The sequence below is a fragment of the Salvelinus namaycush genome, chromosome 34 (genome assembly GCF_016432855.1).
Source record: "Salvelinus namaycush isolate Seneca chromosome 34, SaNama_1.0, whole genome shotgun sequence".
Taxonomy (NCBI): domain Eukaryota; kingdom Metazoa; phylum Chordata; class Actinopteri; order Salmoniformes; family Salmonidae; genus Salvelinus; species Salvelinus namaycush.
Window position 1 is genome coordinate 24,116,275 of NC_052340.1, and position 19,957 is coordinate 24,136,231.

Genomic DNA, 19,957 nt, shown 5'->3' on the forward strand with positions numbered 1-19,957 from the left:
TCAATGTGACTGGAATAGTTGTGTTGCACTATAATTGCCCTCAAATGACAGCTCTGGCACACTGTCCCTAATGCCCACTAACGAATAAGTCAACTAGCTACCCTTCCAATGGGATCCCATTAGACTGAACATAAGGCGGTTATTGGATGAGGCTTTGGGATGAGCTGTTCTCCTCAGTTAGCCAATTCCACTCTTACCGACCTGCCAAATCCATTTAGCTGGGGTAGGGGTTAAATGGGGGTAACCCTAAACCCGTGGTCCATTAAGGACCCATCTGGACCCCAGCCATGGCCCTGTCAACCCCTAAAACAACATCTCATTAATGTGCCAATCCAACCCTCACCCAGCAGTGAGGTTGTGGCTAACAAGGACAGAGGTAACATTTGCATTCTGAGTTAGATTTTAACAAGCAAGGGCTAGAACTTCGTACCGGAAGAAATTGCTCCATTCCTCAACACTGCAATGTTTCCATAAGAGACAAAACAATTGGATAGGTAGACGCACTTTATTCCTAAAACAGAAGCTGCACCATCTGTAGCGGCACACATTTATATGTACACACATATACACACAATTCTCAAAATCTGTCATATAAAATATATAATCTGACAACCTGTACCTCATATCCCATTTATCTGAATGCATTGAATTACTGTGCAACAGACTCCGCCACTTTGGCTGAGCTGTAAATCATGTCCACTCAAAAGGAGAGGATATAAATGCCCAGCCTACTTAAATCTGTACATCAGGGCAATACCCTTTGAAAAAATAATACTCTAAAAGCGGCCTACAGCAAATTCACTTGAGCGGGTTTTGGTTTTGTAATTGAGAAAATTACTTTACATTTTAAACCAATTCCTTTTAAAGTGAAATGGCAATACACAACCTTTAGATGTTTTATATATAAAAGATAAAGAAATACAAATGACACATTTAAAAACGTACAATAAATAATATATATATATATGCAGGCATTTCATTAAGATAAAATTATCAGAAGATTGAAATCTAAGATTATTAAAAAGACTATTCTCCTTTATGAAAAGTCCCTCATCATCCAAAATGGACACTTGGCATTTGATTGATAGGCTAGGACACCTCCAGTGCTGCCATGGAGCAGCTGGCTGGGGGGGAGATTCCTTATGGCCATGCCCCCAACCTGCAGTGTTGAGGGTCCATCCACTTCAGGGAATCCCCTACCATTTGTTTCATGATGAGGTCCATAGATCTCCCTTGATATCCTTGTTCAGAGCATGTTCATGATAAAGTTGTACATCTGGTTGAGCACCACAAAGTGAACAGGCAGACAGGAGCGCCGGTCCTGAGTGGCAGGGTCACACGTCAGCCAGGAGAGGGCGTTGTACTGCTCCAGCACAAACCTTTCAGGGGAAGAGAGCACATCACTAGGTATAACTAAATATACATTAAATTCACCCCTTTTTTCTGCCCATCAAATCAATGTATTGTCCATTTGTTATTTCATTTGGCTTCCATTCCATTTGAGCAGTGTACCTGAGCACATCTGAGGTGTGGTTGGAGTCCAGAGGGTGGGAGTGTTTGCTGTGGAGGAGCTCGTCTGATTGAACCGAGGACACGTGGAGGTGCAGGGAGGCCTGGGGAGGGACGACAGACAAGAGGTCAGCTAGAAGAACACCTGAACATCGCACCAGTTACATTAGAAAAGGGAAACATTCAAATGACAGGACTCCTGATCAAGTAACGCATAAATGTGCTGCTGAGTTTTAGGACCCGAGAAGAACAAAAGCCATTGCGAGCAGTTTAACTGTCAGGGGAGCGGTAGATAGGTACCTTGAGGAACAGTGGGCACTGGTTCTGTGCCTGGGGGCAGGCTGACCAGAACCAGTCAGGCAGGGGGCCAGCATTGGCTGTGGAGATGAAGTAGCCCAGAGCCATAGGCTGTTGCAGGATGTTCAGGGCCTCCTCATGGGACTCCATACGGTCTGTGCTTTGGCCCTGGAACACACAGGGACACCACCAATCCTTATTCAACCTTCATTTACCAGTAGTCAGGTAAGCATACTCCTGCTGGTAGTGTTGTGTAGGGGCAGAGAGGGGCTTACCTTGCTGCCATCTCCCCCTTGGTGATAGTGTCCACCCGGGGAGTGAACAGGGGAGGTGGTGGGGGAGTTAGGCAGGATGTTGATGAGGTCAGGGTCCACCATGTCGTTATCAAACAGGTCAAAGATGCCCATCCCATCTGAACCATCTATGGAGAGCGATAAACACAAAGAGTCATTCAAGACTATATCCCAGTAGTTTAGACAGAGCTGCTCTGTCTCCCTGTTTCGGGTAACGTTGCCCTGTGTAGAGCCAGACTACAGCCAGAGCCTAGAAATGCATCAACATCTACAGTGTGTGTGTGTTACTGACCAGGGTTTATGGGGTTGAAGGCGATGTCTAGGTTCTGTTCGGTGGTGCCGTTGTTCACCTGCACCATTGCCGAGGTGGGGAACACCAGGATGTGGGTGCAGGACGTGTCCTGAGGAGTGCTCAGCTGGGACGTCTGCATGTTCAGAGTGGTGCTGCGGCCGAACACTGAGCCTGTCGACACAGAGTCTACACAGCAGAGAGAGGGGTTAACACGATACAGACATCACAAAAACATTTCAGGAAACTCAGTGGACTCAGACGGGGGAAGCATGGCCGCATTGTGCTGCCATCACTCAAGGTTCAACTTTTGTTAGTTTTTACCTGGCATGATGACAAAGGAGCCCTGAGGCTCCATGGCGACCAGGCAGGCGCTGAGGATGCTGGGAGTGTCTGCGGCAGAGATGCCACACATCCTGCAGGTCTCCTTGAGGCGCTTGCTGAGAGACTGCAGGTTCCTTCTGCTCAGCAGAATACTCCAATCTGGAAAACAGAGGGAGATAGGTGTCGTCAGTCAGGGCACAACAATATAAATGCAACACGTGACAATTTCAAAGATTTTGAGTCACAGTTCATATGAGGAAATCAGTCAATTGGAATGCCATTTTCTGCTTCAAGGAAGTGTGTACAGATACTTGCGAACATGGGGCCGTGCATTATCACGATGAATGACACGACAAATGGGCCTCAAGATCTTGTCCCTGTATATCTGTGCATTGAAATTGCAATCGATAAAATGCAATTGTGTTCGTTGTCCACAGCTTATGCCTGCCCATACCATAGCCCCACCATGGGGCACTCTGTTCACAAAGTTGACATCAGCAAACCACTCGCCCACACAACGCACGCTGTCTGTCATCTGCCAGGTACGGTTGAAACAGAATCATCTGTGAAGAGCACACTTCTTCTCAAGCGTGCCAGTGGCCATCGAAGGTGAGCATTTGCCCACTAAAGTCGGTTACAACGCAGTCCGGTCAAGACCCTGGTGAGGACGAAGAGCAATCAGATGAGCTTCCCTGAAATGTTTTCTGAGTTTGTGCAGAAATTCTTTGGTTGTGCAGACCCAGTTTTATCAGCTGTCCGGATGGCTGGTCTCATGATGTCGCAGGTGAAAAAGCAGGATGTAGAGGTCCTTGGCTGGCGTGTTACATGTGGTCTGCGGTTCTGAGGCTGGCTGAACGTACTGCCAATTCTCGAAAACGACGAGGCGGCTTATGGTAGAAAAATTAACATTCAATTCTTTGGCAACAACTCTGGAGGACATTCCTACAGTCAACATGCCAATTGCAGACTCCCTCAACTTGAGACATCTGTGGCATTGTGTTGTGTGACAAAACTGAACATTTTAGAGTGGCCTTTTATTGTCCCCAGCAGGGGTCTCTTGGATCATCAAGGTATAAGCAAGGACTAGTAAAATCTTACCTCATTTGCACACACTGTATATAGACTTTTCTATTGTGTTATTGACTGTACGTTTGCTTATCCCATGTGTAACTGTGTTGTTTGTGTCGTACTGCTTTGCTTTATCTTGGCACGGTCGCAGCTGTAAATGAGAACTTGTTCTCAACTGGCCTACCTGGTTAAATAAAGGTGAAATAAAATAAGTGCACCTGTGTAATTTTTATGCTGTTTAAATCAGTTCTTGATATGCCACACCTGTCAGGTGGATGGATTATCATGGCAAAGGAGAAATGCTCACTAACAGGTGAGACAAACTTGTGTAATTTCTTTTAGAGAAATAAGCTTTTTGTGCATGTGAATTTTTTTGGAGATCTTTTACTTCAACTCATGAAACATGGGACCAACACTTTACATGTTGCGCTTATATTTTTTGTTCAGTGTATATCTCCCCCGTCTGGTGGAGTTTGGACTAGTGTGGCATACCTCGTAACTCTCCGTGGCCCATTCTGCCCAGGCGGCCAATCACCACCCTCCAGGGCAGTGATGTCACCTGCACCAAGCCTAGACACCACTCCCACAGCTTCTGCAGGCCCAGTCGTCTGGCTGAACCCTTTTTCCTCCGAGCCCTGGACAGAGGACACAACAAACAGTCACGAAAGAGAAAGATTCCTGAATTGAATTTGTTTGCATGTCAAGTGTCTACCATTTGGCAGGTTGTGTGTGTGTGTCACTGACCTGTTAGGCACGTCGATGCTGATGATGCATGTCTCCAGAAGCTCTCCTGATTGGTCAGTACAGGAGGCTAGGAGCCAGCGTTGGTCATGCGACAGGCAGTAGCCCACAAACAGCACATTGTACTTCTGAGAGGCCTCACCGAACGTCTCCCCCAGCTCTGTCTGCTTGTCCTTGATGGGTGCCAGGATGAACGGTGGTGTGTACAGACGCAGACATTCTGGCCTCTGCACAGGTGTAAAAGTCAAAAGGTCATGGGTCAGACCAATGGTTCCTTATGTTTCACTTAGCAAGCTGTATTTAGTAAGCCATTGTCTTTATTCAACAGAGCAGTGGTCTCTTGGATCATCAAGGTATATGCAAGGACTAGCCAAAGACCAGGATGTTATATTAAACAGACCATTCACATTGTGACAGTTTCTAAAAACCGATCAGCAGTCTAAATCAATCCAGGAATAATATTTGTGAGGTTTTGTGCAGTTTCCTATGTGTGGTGTGTTGTTTACCTCTGTGCTCCTCAGTGCCATGTCGATGGCCAGGCCTGGGCCGAAGCCCGTCAGAGCCTTGATGTTGGTGTTGCCGGGGAGGGGTCGTCTGCACTGGGTGAACACCGAGAAGGCCAGGGACTTGAGGTGCTGACCGTACAGATGGCGCTCCTCAATGCGCACAGGCTGCAACAGGTACTGACAGGGAATGATCTGACCAACAACACAGCATATTGTTAGAAACAGCCTTTTTAAACACACCAACCCCCACAGGGGTTTGAGATAACTTGTCTGTAGAGCCAATGCGCTGAACATAAATGTGAATGGTCTGCAGTCTGGCTACATGTATCAAGTCCTCCATTACCTGCACAGACACAGAGTTTCTGATGTGAGGTGGCAGGAACTGGAGCATCTCCACATAGCAGCGCAGCAGACCCAGCGTCCACACACTGGAGTGGGTGTCCCTCTCCCCGTAGCTGAAGGGGTCCACAATGTAAACCACAATGGATGGGGGGAACGTCACAGCGTGGGACTCTCCGTCTGTAGGGACGCCCACCTTGTCTCTCTCTAATGTGCTGTAGAGAGAGCAGCAGTTGCGTCAAAGGTCCAACAGCCAACTAGCTTTAAGTATTAAAGACATTTAGCAGGCCAAATGTTATTTTCCAGACAAGTCTGGTGCATAAAAATGGGAGAGATGGGTAAGGTTATGCAGTCGTAATTCAGACTATTCCAAGTGCGAGCCAATTACAAATTTAGGGCTACAAGAAAATTTAGGTGCTACAGAAAATCATTTAAACTCAGTGTACATACGTCTCTACGGGCTCGGTGCTGGCCTGGGGCTGGTTGGCAGTGGGGCCATTCTCCCCTGCAGTCTGAGCACCCGACTGGGGCCCATTCTGGGAGACGCTGCCCTGCAGGCCTGATGTCCCATATGGTGTGTAGGAGCTGGGCTTGGCCGACGGCATTCCTACCCCCCCTATCCCTCCCATTGCCTGGGGGCCTGTGGAGGAGGGTGGGGTGCTGTTGGTGTTGGCAGGCTGGGCAGTGCTGCTGCTGGTGGCGCTCTGGGGACCTGAGAAGGGGGTCGTGGGGGACTGGGAGGAGGAGAACTGGGGGGAGGCCACAGTGGGGCCACGCTGGTTCAACAGAGAGCTGTCCAGAGACTGTCCAGCCAGGTATGGAGCTGAGGAGAGTAACAAATAAGTAAAGAAAAAGATAGCCAATGTCAAATATTAAACTCAACTCAGAAAATAACCAATAAAATACATCTGAATATTTGCTTCTTATACAAGCCACATCAAAAATTATAAACCCAAAAGAGATCCCATCTCTTATTCAGTACAATCTCCTGAAATAGAAGACGGCAATCTAATGAAGACGTACCCAGGTCATGCCGGCACACTTGAGCGTACAGTTTGAGTTTGCTGAAGGCTTCGCTGTTCCCGTTACTGCTGGCCATCTTGAGGAACCAGTCACTGAGAGGCTGCTCTGCCCGGTTCCTGCCCTCTGCTGTACCAACCCGCAATATTCCATCTGCATGAGTCTTACAGATTGGTCTGTGCTGACCCAGTCGACAGGCCTGCAAAGAGGAAAAACATGGGTAAATGTACCAATTTTCTCAAACATTTATGTTTTATTAGACTATCGAGGTTGTCTATGTGCGTGAGAGTATGTGTGTCTGCTTACCTCGTACGTGGCCGTAAGGTCCTTGAAGAAGCTCTTAGCCCCACGGAGCAGAGCCTCATTCTCAGGACAGATGACAACATATCCCACGTCCCTGTGGGAGCCGAAGGGGTCCAGCAGCAACTTTTCCCAGTAAGGCAGGCCGAAGGGCGACAGCACCACAAAGTCATACTCATAGCCCACCAGGAAGGTAGGGATGGGGAGGGGCTCTGGAGACTCGTCAGTGCCTAATGGTTCAGAGAGCAGGGACAGTCAGACTCATTGCAGAAGGAGTTGAGGGCGGCAGGTAACCTAGCGGATAGTACCACTGGGCCAGTAACTGAAAAGTTGGCTGTTTGGAATCGACTAGGTGAAAAAAATATATTGACGTGCCCTTGAGCAAGGTACTTAGACCTATTTGCTCCTGTAAGTCGCTCTGGATCAGAGCGTCTGCTAAATTACAACAACAAAAAAGTTAAAAAATAATAATAAATGTAGGTTGTCACATTACAAACACTTGTTTCTTACCAAAAAAATCCTGATAAATCTATATGATCTTTACATATTTAGAGCGCATGTTATACCAGGGATGGAAAATGCTTTGTGTAAACTTAAACCAGATATAAAGTATGTAGAAAAGATAATGGACCTATATATTTTTATATAATATTATATTTGAGAACTACAATCACCAAAATAAAAGCTAGACAATCAGGGTGAACTAAATTTAGTAGTATGGATTCTGTCATTATGTTTAAGCAAAAGAACACAGCATTAGCAAAGTCAAAATTCATGGATTGCAGGAAATTATATTTCAAATGGCAAAGTTGTCAGCTCCATGACAAAATGTAAAATTTAAGGAAATTTGTATTAAACTGCAAAATTCTCTCAGCTCCACGACAAAACGGAGTGGAATAGCACGACATCTGCATTTCTTTTTCAGTTCTCAGCTCCATGGAGACATTTATAGAATTGCAAGAATTCTATTCAATTCAGCCGCACCGACAGGCCACCACCTAAGCCTGTTATTGATCCAGAAAAAACCCTGGATCTTTATGTATTATTATTGCTTAATTTTTTTAAGTCCTTGTGTTTACCGTAGGATCCCCTGCCGGCCATCTTGTGAAACTGCTGCCAGGTGAGAGGTCCCTGAACGCCCCAGGAACGTACGCTTCTCTTCTTCTGGATGGCATCTTGGAGTACAGGCTGGAGGGAGAGCAGCACCCGCAGCACATCCTGAGAGAACAGCCTGCTCACTTCTGCAGCTGGAGGGAGAAACAAGAGGGTGGGAAGGCTCGGCATCATACAAACATACATCTAACCAAGAAGACTGTGTTTCACATGAGAGGAGTAGGAAGAGAGAGGAAAATAAGTAAAAAGTAGGAGGGGAAACAAGTTTGTGCATTATCAATGAGTGAAGGAGCAGACTCACCTTTGCGTTTAGGCCAGTTGTGTAGACACGTGCTCTTAACCAGCGCCTCGTCCACCTTTCCTCCTGACATGTTGTCCATGAACTGCCGGCCATGCTCCAGAGCCATGTAGCAGTCGTTATAGCAGTCCCTCTCCTCTACCCGTAGAGAAGAGTGAGAGGGACCGGAGGACAACGCTTTGGGGTACTCCACCCCAGCCATGCGGGAGAATGGGTTGGTGCACTGGTCCTGCAGCAACAGGATGAGCTCGTCTGGGGGCCTCTCTGTGGGGTTGCCGATCCTGTGAAGGGAGGCAGCGCGCAGCTCCTGGAAACGCCTCTCAGAGTCCCGGCCGGCGTCCGAGCCACGCCCCACCACGTCCAGCTCATCCTCCAGGAAGAGACCGGCCGAGCTGCCGTAGCGACGGTTGACCACGGCGCTGAAACCACAAGTGCAGGGGTACTGGGCCTCGCCGTTGTCGTTAAGATACACGCCCACATCAGCGCCACGGATGTTCATGTTGCACACGCACACGCAGCAGCTGTCAAAGTTACAGTCCTTGAAGAGGTTCATGACGGACTCAGAGAGGATGAGGGTGACGTAGAGGCTGTGGGCCTCAGGGATGGAGGGCACAGTGGCTGGCTCCACTGAGCTGAGAGGTCGGCAAGTGGAAGGGGTGGAGGCGGGCGAGTAGAGGTCAGAGTTGTCGTATTTGAGCGATCCCTGGACACTGGCAGGCCCTCTTGGGGTGCGCGGGGTACGGGGAGTGCGTGGGGTGGGGGCGGAGAAGCGGGGTGTGGCCGGGGAGGGCAGGATGCCCGTGCCGCTGTTGCTGGGTGGGGCACTGTTGGACATGAAGGGAGTGTGGGTCTGCGGTGTGTAGCTCTGGTAGTCTGGCTCCACACTGGGGATGTTACTGAAATAAGGAGACAACACCACACACATTAAAACCCCTGACACACATTTGGGTACATGAGACTTGCATAATTCAAGTGGACCAGTCTGATTGGTTACCCGTCTTTGGTGAGGAGGCCCATGGTTGGCACAGGGGGTATGAGCTCCAGTTTGCCCATGTTCCAGCTGGGTGTGTAAACACAGTCCTCTGGCAGCTTGATGGGCATCATACACTGACTGGGCAGCATCTTCAGCGGAGCAAACATGGAGCAGCCCGTGAATGCCTTGCACGCCTCTGACTTATAAACAAATGAGAAGTCCTGGAGGTATATGTGGGAAGAGAAGGAAAATAAGCCACTAACACTTCAGCAAGTCTTAGCTAAATAAAACTATTGAAGCAGAGACCAGCATGAATAGACAGTGTGTCAGTCTTATCCACCCCCCCCCCCTAAAAAAAACCTTGCACTTGTATTTTCCTACAAGCACCGGCTTGGATAACCCCGGAGGGAAAAATGTACTTAACTGCAAGTCATTCTGGATAAGGGTACCTGCTAAATGACTAAAATGTAGAACTTCCACGCTAGGCTGAAGTGTTCAAAGGCCAGTTAAAGGCCCAGTGCAGTTAAAAATGAGATTTTACTGTGCTTAAATATTTCCACACGAGGTTAAAATAATACTGTGAAAATGATAATGTAAGAGCTGTTTGAAAAGACCACCTGGAAATTCTGCCCGTTTTGGTGGGATGAAGTTTTGGCATGCCTGGCGACATCAAGTTAATAGACCAATAACAAAGAGCATTTCAAACCTCTGCTAATAAAGGCTATTTTTCAGGTTACATATCCCTCCCATTATGCTCATCCAATTAGGCCCCACACTCCAACCACTCCCAGACAGTCCTAACAAAATTCTTGCTTGAGAAATTGCTCTTTGCTTAGAAGCCATGAAGTGCTTTGAAAGGCTGGTCATGGCTCACATCAACACCATTATCCCAGAAATATTAGACCCACTCCAATTTGCATACCGCCCTAACAGATCCACAGATGATGCAATCTCTATTGCACTCCACACTGCCCTTTCCCACCTGGACAAAAGGAACACCTATGTGAGAATGCTATTCATTGACTACAACTCAGTGTTCAACACCATAGTGCGCTTAAAGCTCATCAATAAGCTAAGGACCCTGGGACTAAACAGCTCCCTCTGCAACTGGATCCTGGACTTCCATGACGGGCCACCCCCGGGTGGTAAGGATAGGCAACAACATATCTGCCGCCCTGATCCTCAACACAGGGGCCCCTCAAGGGTGCGTGCTCAGTCCCCTTCTGTTCTCCCTGTTCACTCATGACTGCACGGCCAGGCACGACTCCAACACCAACATTAAGTTTGCCGATGACAAGTGGCCTGATCACCGACAATGATGAGACAGCCTATAGGGAGGTCAGAGACCTGACCGTGTGGTGCAAGGACAACAACCTCTCCCTCAACGTGATCAAGACAAAAGGAGATGATTGTGGACTACAGGAAAAGGAAGACAGAGCACACCCCCATTCTCATCGACGGGGCTGTAGTGGAGCAGGTTGAGAGCTTCAAGTTCTCAACTTGTTCTCACATCAACAAACTAACAAGGTCCAAGCACACCAAGACAGTCGTGAAGAGGGCACAACAAAACCTATTCCCCCTCAGGAGACTGAAAAGATTTGGCATGGGTCCTCAGATCCTCAAAAGGTTTTACAGCTGCACCATCGAGAACATCCTGACTGGTTGCATCACTGCCTGGGTATGGCAACTGCTCAGCTTCCGACCGCAAGGCACTACAGAGGATAGTGCGTACGGCCCAGTACACCACTGGGGCCAAGCTTCCTGACATCCAGGACCTCTATACCAGGCAGTGTCAGAGGAATGACCTAAAAATTGTCAGACTCCAGCCACCTTAGCCATAGACTGTTCTCTCTGCTACCGCACAGAAAGCAGTACCGGAGCACCAAGTCTAGGTCCAAAGGTCTTCTAAACAGATTCTACCCCCAAGCCATAAGACTCCTGAACATCTAATCAAATGGATACTAAGACTATTTGCATTGCTCCCCCCTCTTCTACACTGCAGCTACTCTGTTATTATCTATGCATAGTCACTTTAATAACTCTACATGTACATATTACCTCGCCACTGGTGCCCCTGCACATTGACCTTGTACCGGTACCCACTGTATATAGCGCCGCTATTGTTCATTTACTGCTGCTCTTTATACATGTTATTTTTAATCTTACTTTTTAAAGTTCTTTTCTTAAAACTGCATTTCACTGTCATGTCTACAGCTGTTGTATTCGGCACGTGACAAACAAAATTTGATTAGATTTTTGACCATTTTAATTGAAAACAATAACAGTAAGGTACTTAATTATCACCCTGAAATGATTTGATATCGAGATGAAAATGGCTGCATTGGGCCTTTAAGTTACCTTGATCTCAGAAGGCTTGGGGCTGCAAAAGCCTTCCTCCACCTCCATCTTGTAGTGGCTGCTAAACTGGCTCCCATCCAGCAGAGTGAGGCCCACCCCAGCCTCCAGGCCACCGTAGTCCTTCCCCCCAGTGTTCATGGGGGAGTAGCCCATGATGTGCTGCTCCAGGGAGGGAGGGGTGGGGAACATCTTGTGCAGGTCAGCTGAGCCTGGGGACAGGAAGGTGAATGGAATAATCACCCCATTGTTTGGTAAATTAATGTAGGATACAGTGATGACCTAAAGAGGAACTTTAAGGAAGGAATTGGAGAAAGGGAACATACTTATGCAGGACAGAGGGTCCAGATTTGATGTTTTGTGTTCCTTACTGCCAAACTTGTCTCCATTAACTCCTGCTCTCCTGGATCCAGGCTGTTGGGGACAGAACATTTAGAATGTTTTAAACAGGCTTTGATCAAAACATGTAGAGATATTTTTTAAGACTTTACACAATGTTCTGTTAGCAAAGTATCAACGGGGGATATGGAAACAGACAAAAGGATATGTAATCCAAACGATGTCCCCCCTGTGTAGATGATAACTACAGTGCCTTCAGTAAGTATTCATACCTCTTAACTTATTCCACATTGTTGTTACAGCCCGAATTCAAAGATTGATAAAATATTTTTTCCCCCACCCATCTACATACAATTTCCCATGATAAAGTGAACAAATGTTTTGAGGAATTTTTGTAAATCTCATTTAAATAAGTATTCACACCCCAGAGTCAATACTTTGTAGAAGCACCTTTGGCGGCGATTACAGATTTGAGTCGTCATGGGTATGTCTGTATCCTCTTTGCACACCTGGATTGGGGGATTTTCTCAAGCTCTGTTAAGTTAGATGGGGAGCAGCAGTGGACAGCAATCTTCAAGTCATTCCACAGATTTTCAATGAGATTCAAGTCTGGGCTTTGGCTGGGCAACTCAAGGACTTTCACATTCTTGTTCTGAAGCCAATCCAGCCTTACTTTGGCTGTATGCTTGGAGTTGTTGTCCCGTTGGAAGGTAAATCTTTGCCACAGTCTAAGGTTGTTTGCACAATAAAGCAGGTTCTTATCAAGGATTTACCTGTATTTGGCTCCATTCATTTCCCCCCATCTATCCTTAGTCTTGCAGTCCCTGCCGCTGAAAAGCATCCCCATAGCATGATGCTGACACCACCATGCTTCACAGTAGGGATGGTGTTAGATGTGTGATGAGCTGTGCTTGGTTTTCTCCAGACATAGCGCTTTGCATTCAGGCAAAATAGTAAATGTTTTACTTCATCGGACCACATTATATTTTGCCTTATGCTCAGTCTTTCACATGCCTTTTTACAAATTCCGGTTGTGCTGTCATGTGCCTTTTTCCTCAGGAGTGGCTTCTGTCTGGCCACTCTTCCATAAAGCCCAGATTGCTGAAAGGCTGTATAGACTGTAGAGACCGATGTCCTTCTGGCAGGTTCTCCCATCTCAGCCAAGGAACTCTGTAGTTCTGTCAGAGTGTTCATTGGGTTCTTGGCCACCTCCCTGACCAAGGTACTTCTTGCCAGGTTGCTCAGTTTGGTCAGACAGCCAACTCTATCCAGAGTCTGGGTAGTTCCAATTTTTCAACACTCTAGAAATGATTTTATACCTTGCCTAATCACAATTCTGTCTCCGACATCTACTGACAGTTGATTCAACTTAATTGTGTAGTATCGGTTCTTACATGCACTGTCAACTGTGGGACCTTATATAGACAGGTGTGTTTCTTTCTAAAATCAACTGAATTGGCCATTGGTGGACTCCAATCAAGTTGTAGTAACATCAAGGATGATCAAAGGAAATTTGATGTGCCTGAGCTCAATTTGAACTGTCATAGCAAAGGAGTGCATTTAATTTTCAATAAATTTGCTAAAATCTCTAAAAACATGTTTTAACTTTGTCAGTATGGGGTAGTGTGTGTAGATGGGCGAGAATTTGTATTGAATCTATTTTGAATTCAGGCTGTAGCACAACAAAATGTGGATTACGTCAAAGGGAATGAATACTTTCTAGAGGCACTGTATACTCTACTGACCGCTAGCTCATCTTCGTCTGAGTTGAAGAGGTTGTCCAGGTCGTTGATGGACACAGCCAGGTCTGTCTCATGGATGAGGCTGGTGGAGGGTACAGGCTTTCCACCAGCTGCACCCTGACCATCTGCACGCACACACAAACAGGGAGAGAGAAGACAGACAACAAAGGAAGCCCCCTCTAACCACTCTGGATGACCATTTTATTGACATTCCAATCTTTTATAGTTTTACAAAAGTGATTAAAACAAAGTCTTCAACAAGAAGGAAATGCTCACCATCTGCTGAGGTCCCACTGCCATCGTCACCCTAAGAGAAACAAACACCAGCATAAAACGTGTTATTCTCTTGGCATCTGCTACATCAGTGGTTCCCAACCAGGGGTACTAAGACCCCTGGGGGGTACTTGTCTATCCACAAGGGGTACTTTGAGAAGACTCATGAGGCCATAAGCTTACTGGTAAAATGCACGAGGGAGTACTTCAGGGGTACTACGGGCAAAGCAAAATTCAGTTGGTGGTACAGTAAGCAAAAAAGGTTGGGAACCACTGTGCTACATCATCCCATAAGCAAAGGCGTAGTATACACATCAGTCAACTGAACTAACAAATCCTACCACATTAGGTAAGATTAGGAAAAGTGTATAGGGATAACTATGGAATTAATTATTAGAAACTCATGTTTGATACTCACCTTGTGTCTCTTGCTGGTCTCTCTGTCCGAGCCAGGTTTGTCCTTCTTGTCAGTGAAAGTGAACTCCTCGTCTCCCTCCACGAAGGCGTAGGGGTCTGGTTCCTCCTCCTGGTCCTCGTCAGCCATGGCAGCCGCCAGGTGGCTGTTCCTCCTCTGGGTGTAGGTCCTCACCAGGTCTTCAGACACCTTCAGAGGCCTGCCAGAGCCAGACATCAATCTGAGAGGAGACAATGTTACATAGATGATCAGAGAATCATGTGAAAGGAGGGGAAACTGCATATATAATGCTCCAAGTGGATGTACACAGAGAGAGAGTGGGAGAAACCAAATATCTATCATAGCCACTCATCACCTTAGTGCTTATAGTAAGGTTTAACATTACATGTTGAAAGAGAGGAGGGGTAGTGTACTCACTCTGTGACAGAGACAATGTTCTCCTGCCCTCCTCCTTCCCCGGAGTCATCCTGTAGTTTGTCCACAGGCAACAGTGGTGTGAAGAAGTCTGAGGTCTTCTTCCGTGGCAGGTTGAAGTACTTCCAGGGGTTGTGGGCCGAGTCTTCGTTGGGGTTGATGGCTGATCCCACATAGACAGTGGGTTCCAGGGAATCAGGGTAGGCAGGGGGGAAAGGCAGAGGCAGGGGCTCCAGGTGGGGCTCGTCAGACGAGGTCTTTTGGGGCAGCAGGCAGGGCTCGGAGGAGGGGGGGTAAAAGTGTTGGTGGATGGGTGTGGAGGAGCTCTTCATGGCCCCAGGGTCTTCCTCCCCGCGCTCGCAGGGGTGGGGGCTGAGAGGAGGGGGCTGGGGGGAGCCGGCCAGGTCTTGGAGGGGCCTGTGGGTGTGCAACATGGGGGCTTTGGAAGGGGCCGTGTCCACGTGGTGCAGGCTGGGGTAGGGGCCCTCATCCTGGGTTCTCATACACAGCCTCTGGGGCTCCATGGCCTGCTCCTCAAACACATAGCTGCGGTGGTGGAAGGGTGTCTGGGGCCTCTTCTGCTGCTTCTCCCCCTTCTCCAGCTTCTCGCCCAGCTTGTGTTTGGGCAGCGGCTGTGAGGGCTGGCCCACCGACGGGGGGTTTCCTGAGGTGCTGCCTGATCGTTGCTTCTGGTTTTTATGCCTGGGGTAAAGAGAGACAAATTATTTGAATAGCAATTTACTGAATGTTCACTTCCAAGGTGTCTGTGATTAAATCAGATCCCCTAAAGCATGCATTCCCAAACTGGGGTATGCCAAATAAAAGTGATAATTTTTTTTTTTTACATTTTCAAACAGTCCATTTATATTTTCCAACGGGGCTATACATTTGGGTGAGGTTTTTTCCTTGCTTGAGTAGCCTCGTTTCACTGCCAAAAATAAAATTAAACCATCTAGTGTTCAGCGAAATAACACCACAATGTCAAATACAGGTAGCCTAGTCAAATAATTAACATCCAAACACATTAAACATTACTCTCTCGCGGGAATTCTACTAACGGTCCGTATGTAGCCAAACGTAGCTGCTGCTCATTCCGTTTGCTCGAAAATGGGTGAATGGTAAAAAAGAAAAAGCAAGGCCCGCATCCATAGACACACATACCAGCTCTACTGGTAGTACTGCTACTACCAGCAGTACGACACCTGCACCTGTCGATGACAAGTTGTTCTGCTTCCACGAGCACATCAGCTAGCATTAGTAATTCTACATTTGTTGTTAGCCCAGCTAGCATGGACACTGACAGTTGTGATCTGATGCAGCCGAAGAGCTACTGCCCCCTTACCCGGGAAAGCACCTTACAGACAGGGACGTTGGACCATCGGAGAGGCGCAAATACGATGAGAACTACATCGATTTGGGGTTCACTTATATTGGGAGTAGTGCCTTTCCTCAGTCAGTGTGTTATAGGTGCAAAGGTACTATCTCACAACTCGATGAAACCTTCACTCTTGCGCAGACATTTAGAAACAAAAACATGCCCATTTAAAAAAATAAGCCACGGGAGTTTGAGAGAATTAAGATGACTTTCAAGTAGTAAGACATGTATAAAAGCAACAGATACTATTAATAAGGAGCTAGCAGCGTCTTATATGGTGAGCTACCGAGTGGCTAGGACAGGCAAGCCCCATACTAATGTAAGTCGCTCTGGATAAGAGCGTCTGCTAAATGACTTAAATGTAAATGTAATGTGGGGGACTTAATTCTTCCTGCTGCCGCAGATATGGCTGGGGGAAAAGGCCCCAAAACTATACTAACAATGCCTTCATCAAACATTGTTTCACAATGCATCAGCGACATGGCAGGAGATGTTTTGAAACAATTACTGCGTCGCATACAAGCCAGTGAATTCTATGCTTTACAGCTGGATGAGTCAACAAACGTGGCAGGCCTGGCACAGCTCCTGGTATATGGCCGTTACGTTTATGGGTGGGTCAATTAAGGAAGACCTCTTCAGCAAACCACTGGAAATTATTTTTTAAAGTACTGGAGAGCTTTGTGACATCAAATGGACTTTGGTGGTCAAGATGAGTTGGTATCTGTACTACTGATGGCGCAAAAGCCATAACAGGGAGACATAGTGGAGTGGTAACGTGCGTGTAAGCAGTTGCTCCTGACGCCACTTGGGTACACTACAGCATCCACCGAGAGGCTCTTACTGCCAAAGGAATGCATGACAGCTTAAGATATGTTTTGGACACTACAGTGAAAATTGAGGCTATGATTCAGAAGTTGGAGTTCTTCTCTATCTGCATAAACAAGGACAACAGACAGGTCTTTCCATCATTGTATGATTTGTGTAAATGAACTCAAGCTTACGGACAATGTCAAATGTGATATACAGTGGCTTGCAAAAATATTCACCCCCGTTGGCATTTTTCCTATTTTGTTGCCTTACAACCTGGAATTAAAATAGATTTTTTGGGGGGGAGGGTTGTATCATTTGATTTACACAACATGCCTACCAATTTTTTATTGTGAAACAAGAAATAAGACAGAAAATAGAACTTGAGCATGCATAACTATTCACCCCCCCAAAGTCAATACTTTGTAGAGCAACCTTTGCAGCAATTACAGCTGCAAGTCTCTTGGGGTATGTGTCTCTATAAGCTTGGTACATCTAGCCACTGGGATTTTTGCCCATTCTTCAAGGTAAAACTGCTCCAGCGCCTTCAAGTTGGATGGGTTCCGCTGGTGTACAGCAATGTTTAAGTCATACCACAGATTCTCAATTGGATTGAGGTCTGGGCTTTGACTAGGCCATTCCAAGACATTTAAATGTTTTCCCTTAAACCACTCAAGTGTTGCTTTAGCAGTATGCTTAGGGTTATTGTCCTGCTGGAAGGTGAATCTCCGTCCCAGTCTCAAATCTCTGGAAGACTGAAACAGGTTTCCCTAAAGAATTTCCCTGTATTTAGCGCCATCCATCATTCCTTCAAATCTGACCAGTTTCCCAGTCCCTGCCGATTGAAAAACATCCCCACAGCATGATGCTGCCACCATAATGTTCTCGGGGTGATGAGAGGTGTTGGGTTTGCGCCAGACATAGTGTTTTCCTTGATGGCCAAAAAGCTCAATTTTTTTTTTATGGAAGAGTACCTTCTTCCATATGTTTGGGGAGTCTCCCACATGCCTTTTGGCAAACACCAAAATGTGTTTGCTTATTTCTGTCTTTAAGCAATGGCTTTTTCTGGCCACTCCTCCGTAAAGCCCAGCTCCGTGGATTGTACGGCTTAAAGTGGTCCTATGGATAGATACTCCAATCTCCACTGTGGAGCTTTGCAGCTCCTTCATGGTTATTTTTCATCTCTTTGTTGCCCCTCTGATTAATGCCCTCCTTGCCTGGGACGTGAGTTTTGGTGGGCGGCCCTCTTGGCATGTTTGTTGTGGTGTCATATTCTTTCCATATTTTAATAATGGATTTAATGGTGCTCCATGGGATGTTCAAAGTTTATTCTGATATTTTTTTAGAACCCAACCCTGATCTGTACTTCTTCACAACTTCGTCCCTGCCCTGTTTGTAGAGCTCCTTGGTGTTCATAGTGCCGCTTGCTTGGTGGTGCCCCTTGCTTAGTGGTGTTGCAGACTCTGGGGCCTTTCAGAACAGGTGTATTTTTACTCAGATCATGTGACACTTAAAGTCCACCTGTGTGCAATCTAACTAATTGTGTGACTTCTGAAGGTAATTGGTTGCACCAGATCTTATTTAGGGTCTTCATAGCAAAGGGGGTGAATACATATGCATGCACCACTTTTCCGTTTTTTTTGAACTTTTTTAAATAAGTAACTTCTTTCATTTCCCTTCACCAATTTTGACTAGTTTGTTTATGTTCATTACATGAAATCAAAATCATTTAAAATTACAGCTTGTAATGCAACAAAATTGGAAAAACACCAAGGGGGATGAATACTTTTGCATGGTACTGTAGCGAAGCACCTGAGTGAGTTGGGTGTGCAATTACACGGGTACTTTCCCGAAAAAGATGACACAAACAACTGGATTCGTTATCCCTTTCATGCCCTGCCTCCAGTCCACTTACCGATATCTGAACAAGAAAGCCTCGTCGAAATTGCAACAAGCGGTTCTGTGAAAATGTAATTTAATCAGAAGCTACTACCAAATTTCTGGATAGGGCTGCGCTCAGAGTAACTTGCCTTGGCAAAACTCACTGTTAAGACACTGATTCCCTTTGCAACCACGTACCTATATGTGTGGATTCCCGGCCCGCACTAGTATAAAAACTAAATACAGGCACAGACTGTGTGTGGAAAATGATTTAAGACTGAGACTCTCTCTAATATAACCCAACATTGCAGAGGTATGTGCATCCTTTCAAGCACATCCTTCTCATTAACCTGTGTTGAGTTATTCACAATTTTCGATGAACAAATAAAGTTTTATATTTAAGATGGCTAAATAAAGAGCAAAATTATATTTAAAATATTATTATTTGTGCCCTGGTCCTAATAAGAGCTCTTTGTCACTTCGCACAAGCCAGGTTGTGAAAAACTCACACTCATTCTTATGTTTAATAAATGTATCGTATAGTGTGTGTGTGTGTGTGGCAGGCTTACAATGATGGCAAAAAAAACAGCATTTGAGAATGCGCTGACCCTGGTGCTAGAGGGGGTACGCAGCTGCAGGTTGAATGTTTGAAGGGGTACGGGACTATAAAAAATTTGGGAACCACTGCCCTAAAGGACTCTGGTGAGTTATGGGGGAAAATTCACATCAGCCTAAAACACATAAAATATGGCCCACAGGCCAGATCTGGCCCATGACACAATTCTATCCGGCTTTCACAATGATTAGGGTTGCCAATTCATTTTGGCCCGCTTCCATACCGCACACGACGCGCTGCACTACAAGTCCCAGCAAGCACTGCCAACTTGTTGAGCGCCAAAGGCAGTGCATTGCCACACACACCTCCTCCCAGACTCAGGAGCCAGCCAGACATCTTCGTGTCAAAAATCTATTAGATAAAGGATTCACACAGAGTATAAATTACTACTAAAGGACACACGCGCAAGTATAAATTAGTTAACAGTTGAGTCATCTACTTGATGAAATTACAGCCCGATGTGCTTGCACATCAACTCAACATCAATTGCGCTGTCCCGTTTTGAGCACGTAGCAGAGGGAAAGTACACAGGCAGTCCTCCTAGGCTACTAAAATGTTGCAGTCTGGCTTCGGTTTTTAAAGCTTCACAATGAATAACCCACCCAAAAAACAAAACTTAAATGTTTTACTAGGGTAAAATGGGATGGACAAATATTATTTATCTTGTTTC

The 19,957-nt window shown here is 46.3% G+C and overlaps 1 protein-coding gene across 1 annotated transcript in view; it reads right to left on the reverse strand.

Moving 5' to 3' along the window:
- Nucleotides 1–486: 486 nt before the first annotated feature.
- LOC120028278 (mediator of RNA polymerase II transcription subunit 13-like) overlaps nt 487–19,957 on the reverse strand; it is a 32,279-nt gene continuing 12,808 nt past the window's right edge. The window contains exons 9-30 of the mRNA XM_038973456.1: nt 14,612–15,310; nt 14,198–14,414; nt 13,783–13,813; nt 13,510–13,631; nt 11,752–11,839; nt 11,429–11,637; nt 9,092–9,291; nt 8,101–8,993; nt 7,766–7,933; nt 6,693–6,916; nt 6,390–6,585; nt 5,817–6,189; nt 5,371–5,581; nt 5,028–5,219; nt 4,525–4,748; nt 4,273–4,415; nt 2,713–2,871; nt 2,392–2,577; nt 2,082–2,227; nt 1,810–1,974; nt 1,513–1,613; nt 487–1,379 (exon numbers count right to left, since the gene is read on the reverse strand). Coding sequence (XP_038829384.1) covers nt 1,247–1,379; nt 1,513–1,613; nt 1,810–1,974; nt 2,082–2,227; nt 2,392–2,577; nt 2,713–2,871; nt 4,273–4,415; nt 4,525–4,748; nt 5,028–5,219; nt 5,371–5,581; nt 5,817–6,189; nt 6,390–6,585; nt 6,693–6,916; nt 7,766–7,933; nt 8,101–8,993; nt 9,092–9,291; nt 11,429–11,637; nt 11,752–11,839; nt 13,510–13,631; nt 13,783–13,813; nt 14,198–14,414; nt 14,612–15,310 — 5,080 coding nt within the window. The 3' untranslated portion in view covers nt 487–1,246. The remainder of the gene's footprint in view (nt 1,380–1,512; nt 1,614–1,809; nt 1,975–2,081; nt 2,228–2,391; nt 2,578–2,712; nt 2,872–4,272; nt 4,416–4,524; nt 4,749–5,027; nt 5,220–5,370; nt 5,582–5,816; nt 6,190–6,389; nt 6,586–6,692; nt 6,917–7,765; nt 7,934–8,100; nt 8,994–9,091; nt 9,292–11,428; nt 11,638–11,751; nt 11,840–13,509; nt 13,632–13,782; nt 13,814–14,197; nt 14,415–14,611; nt 15,311–19,957) is intronic.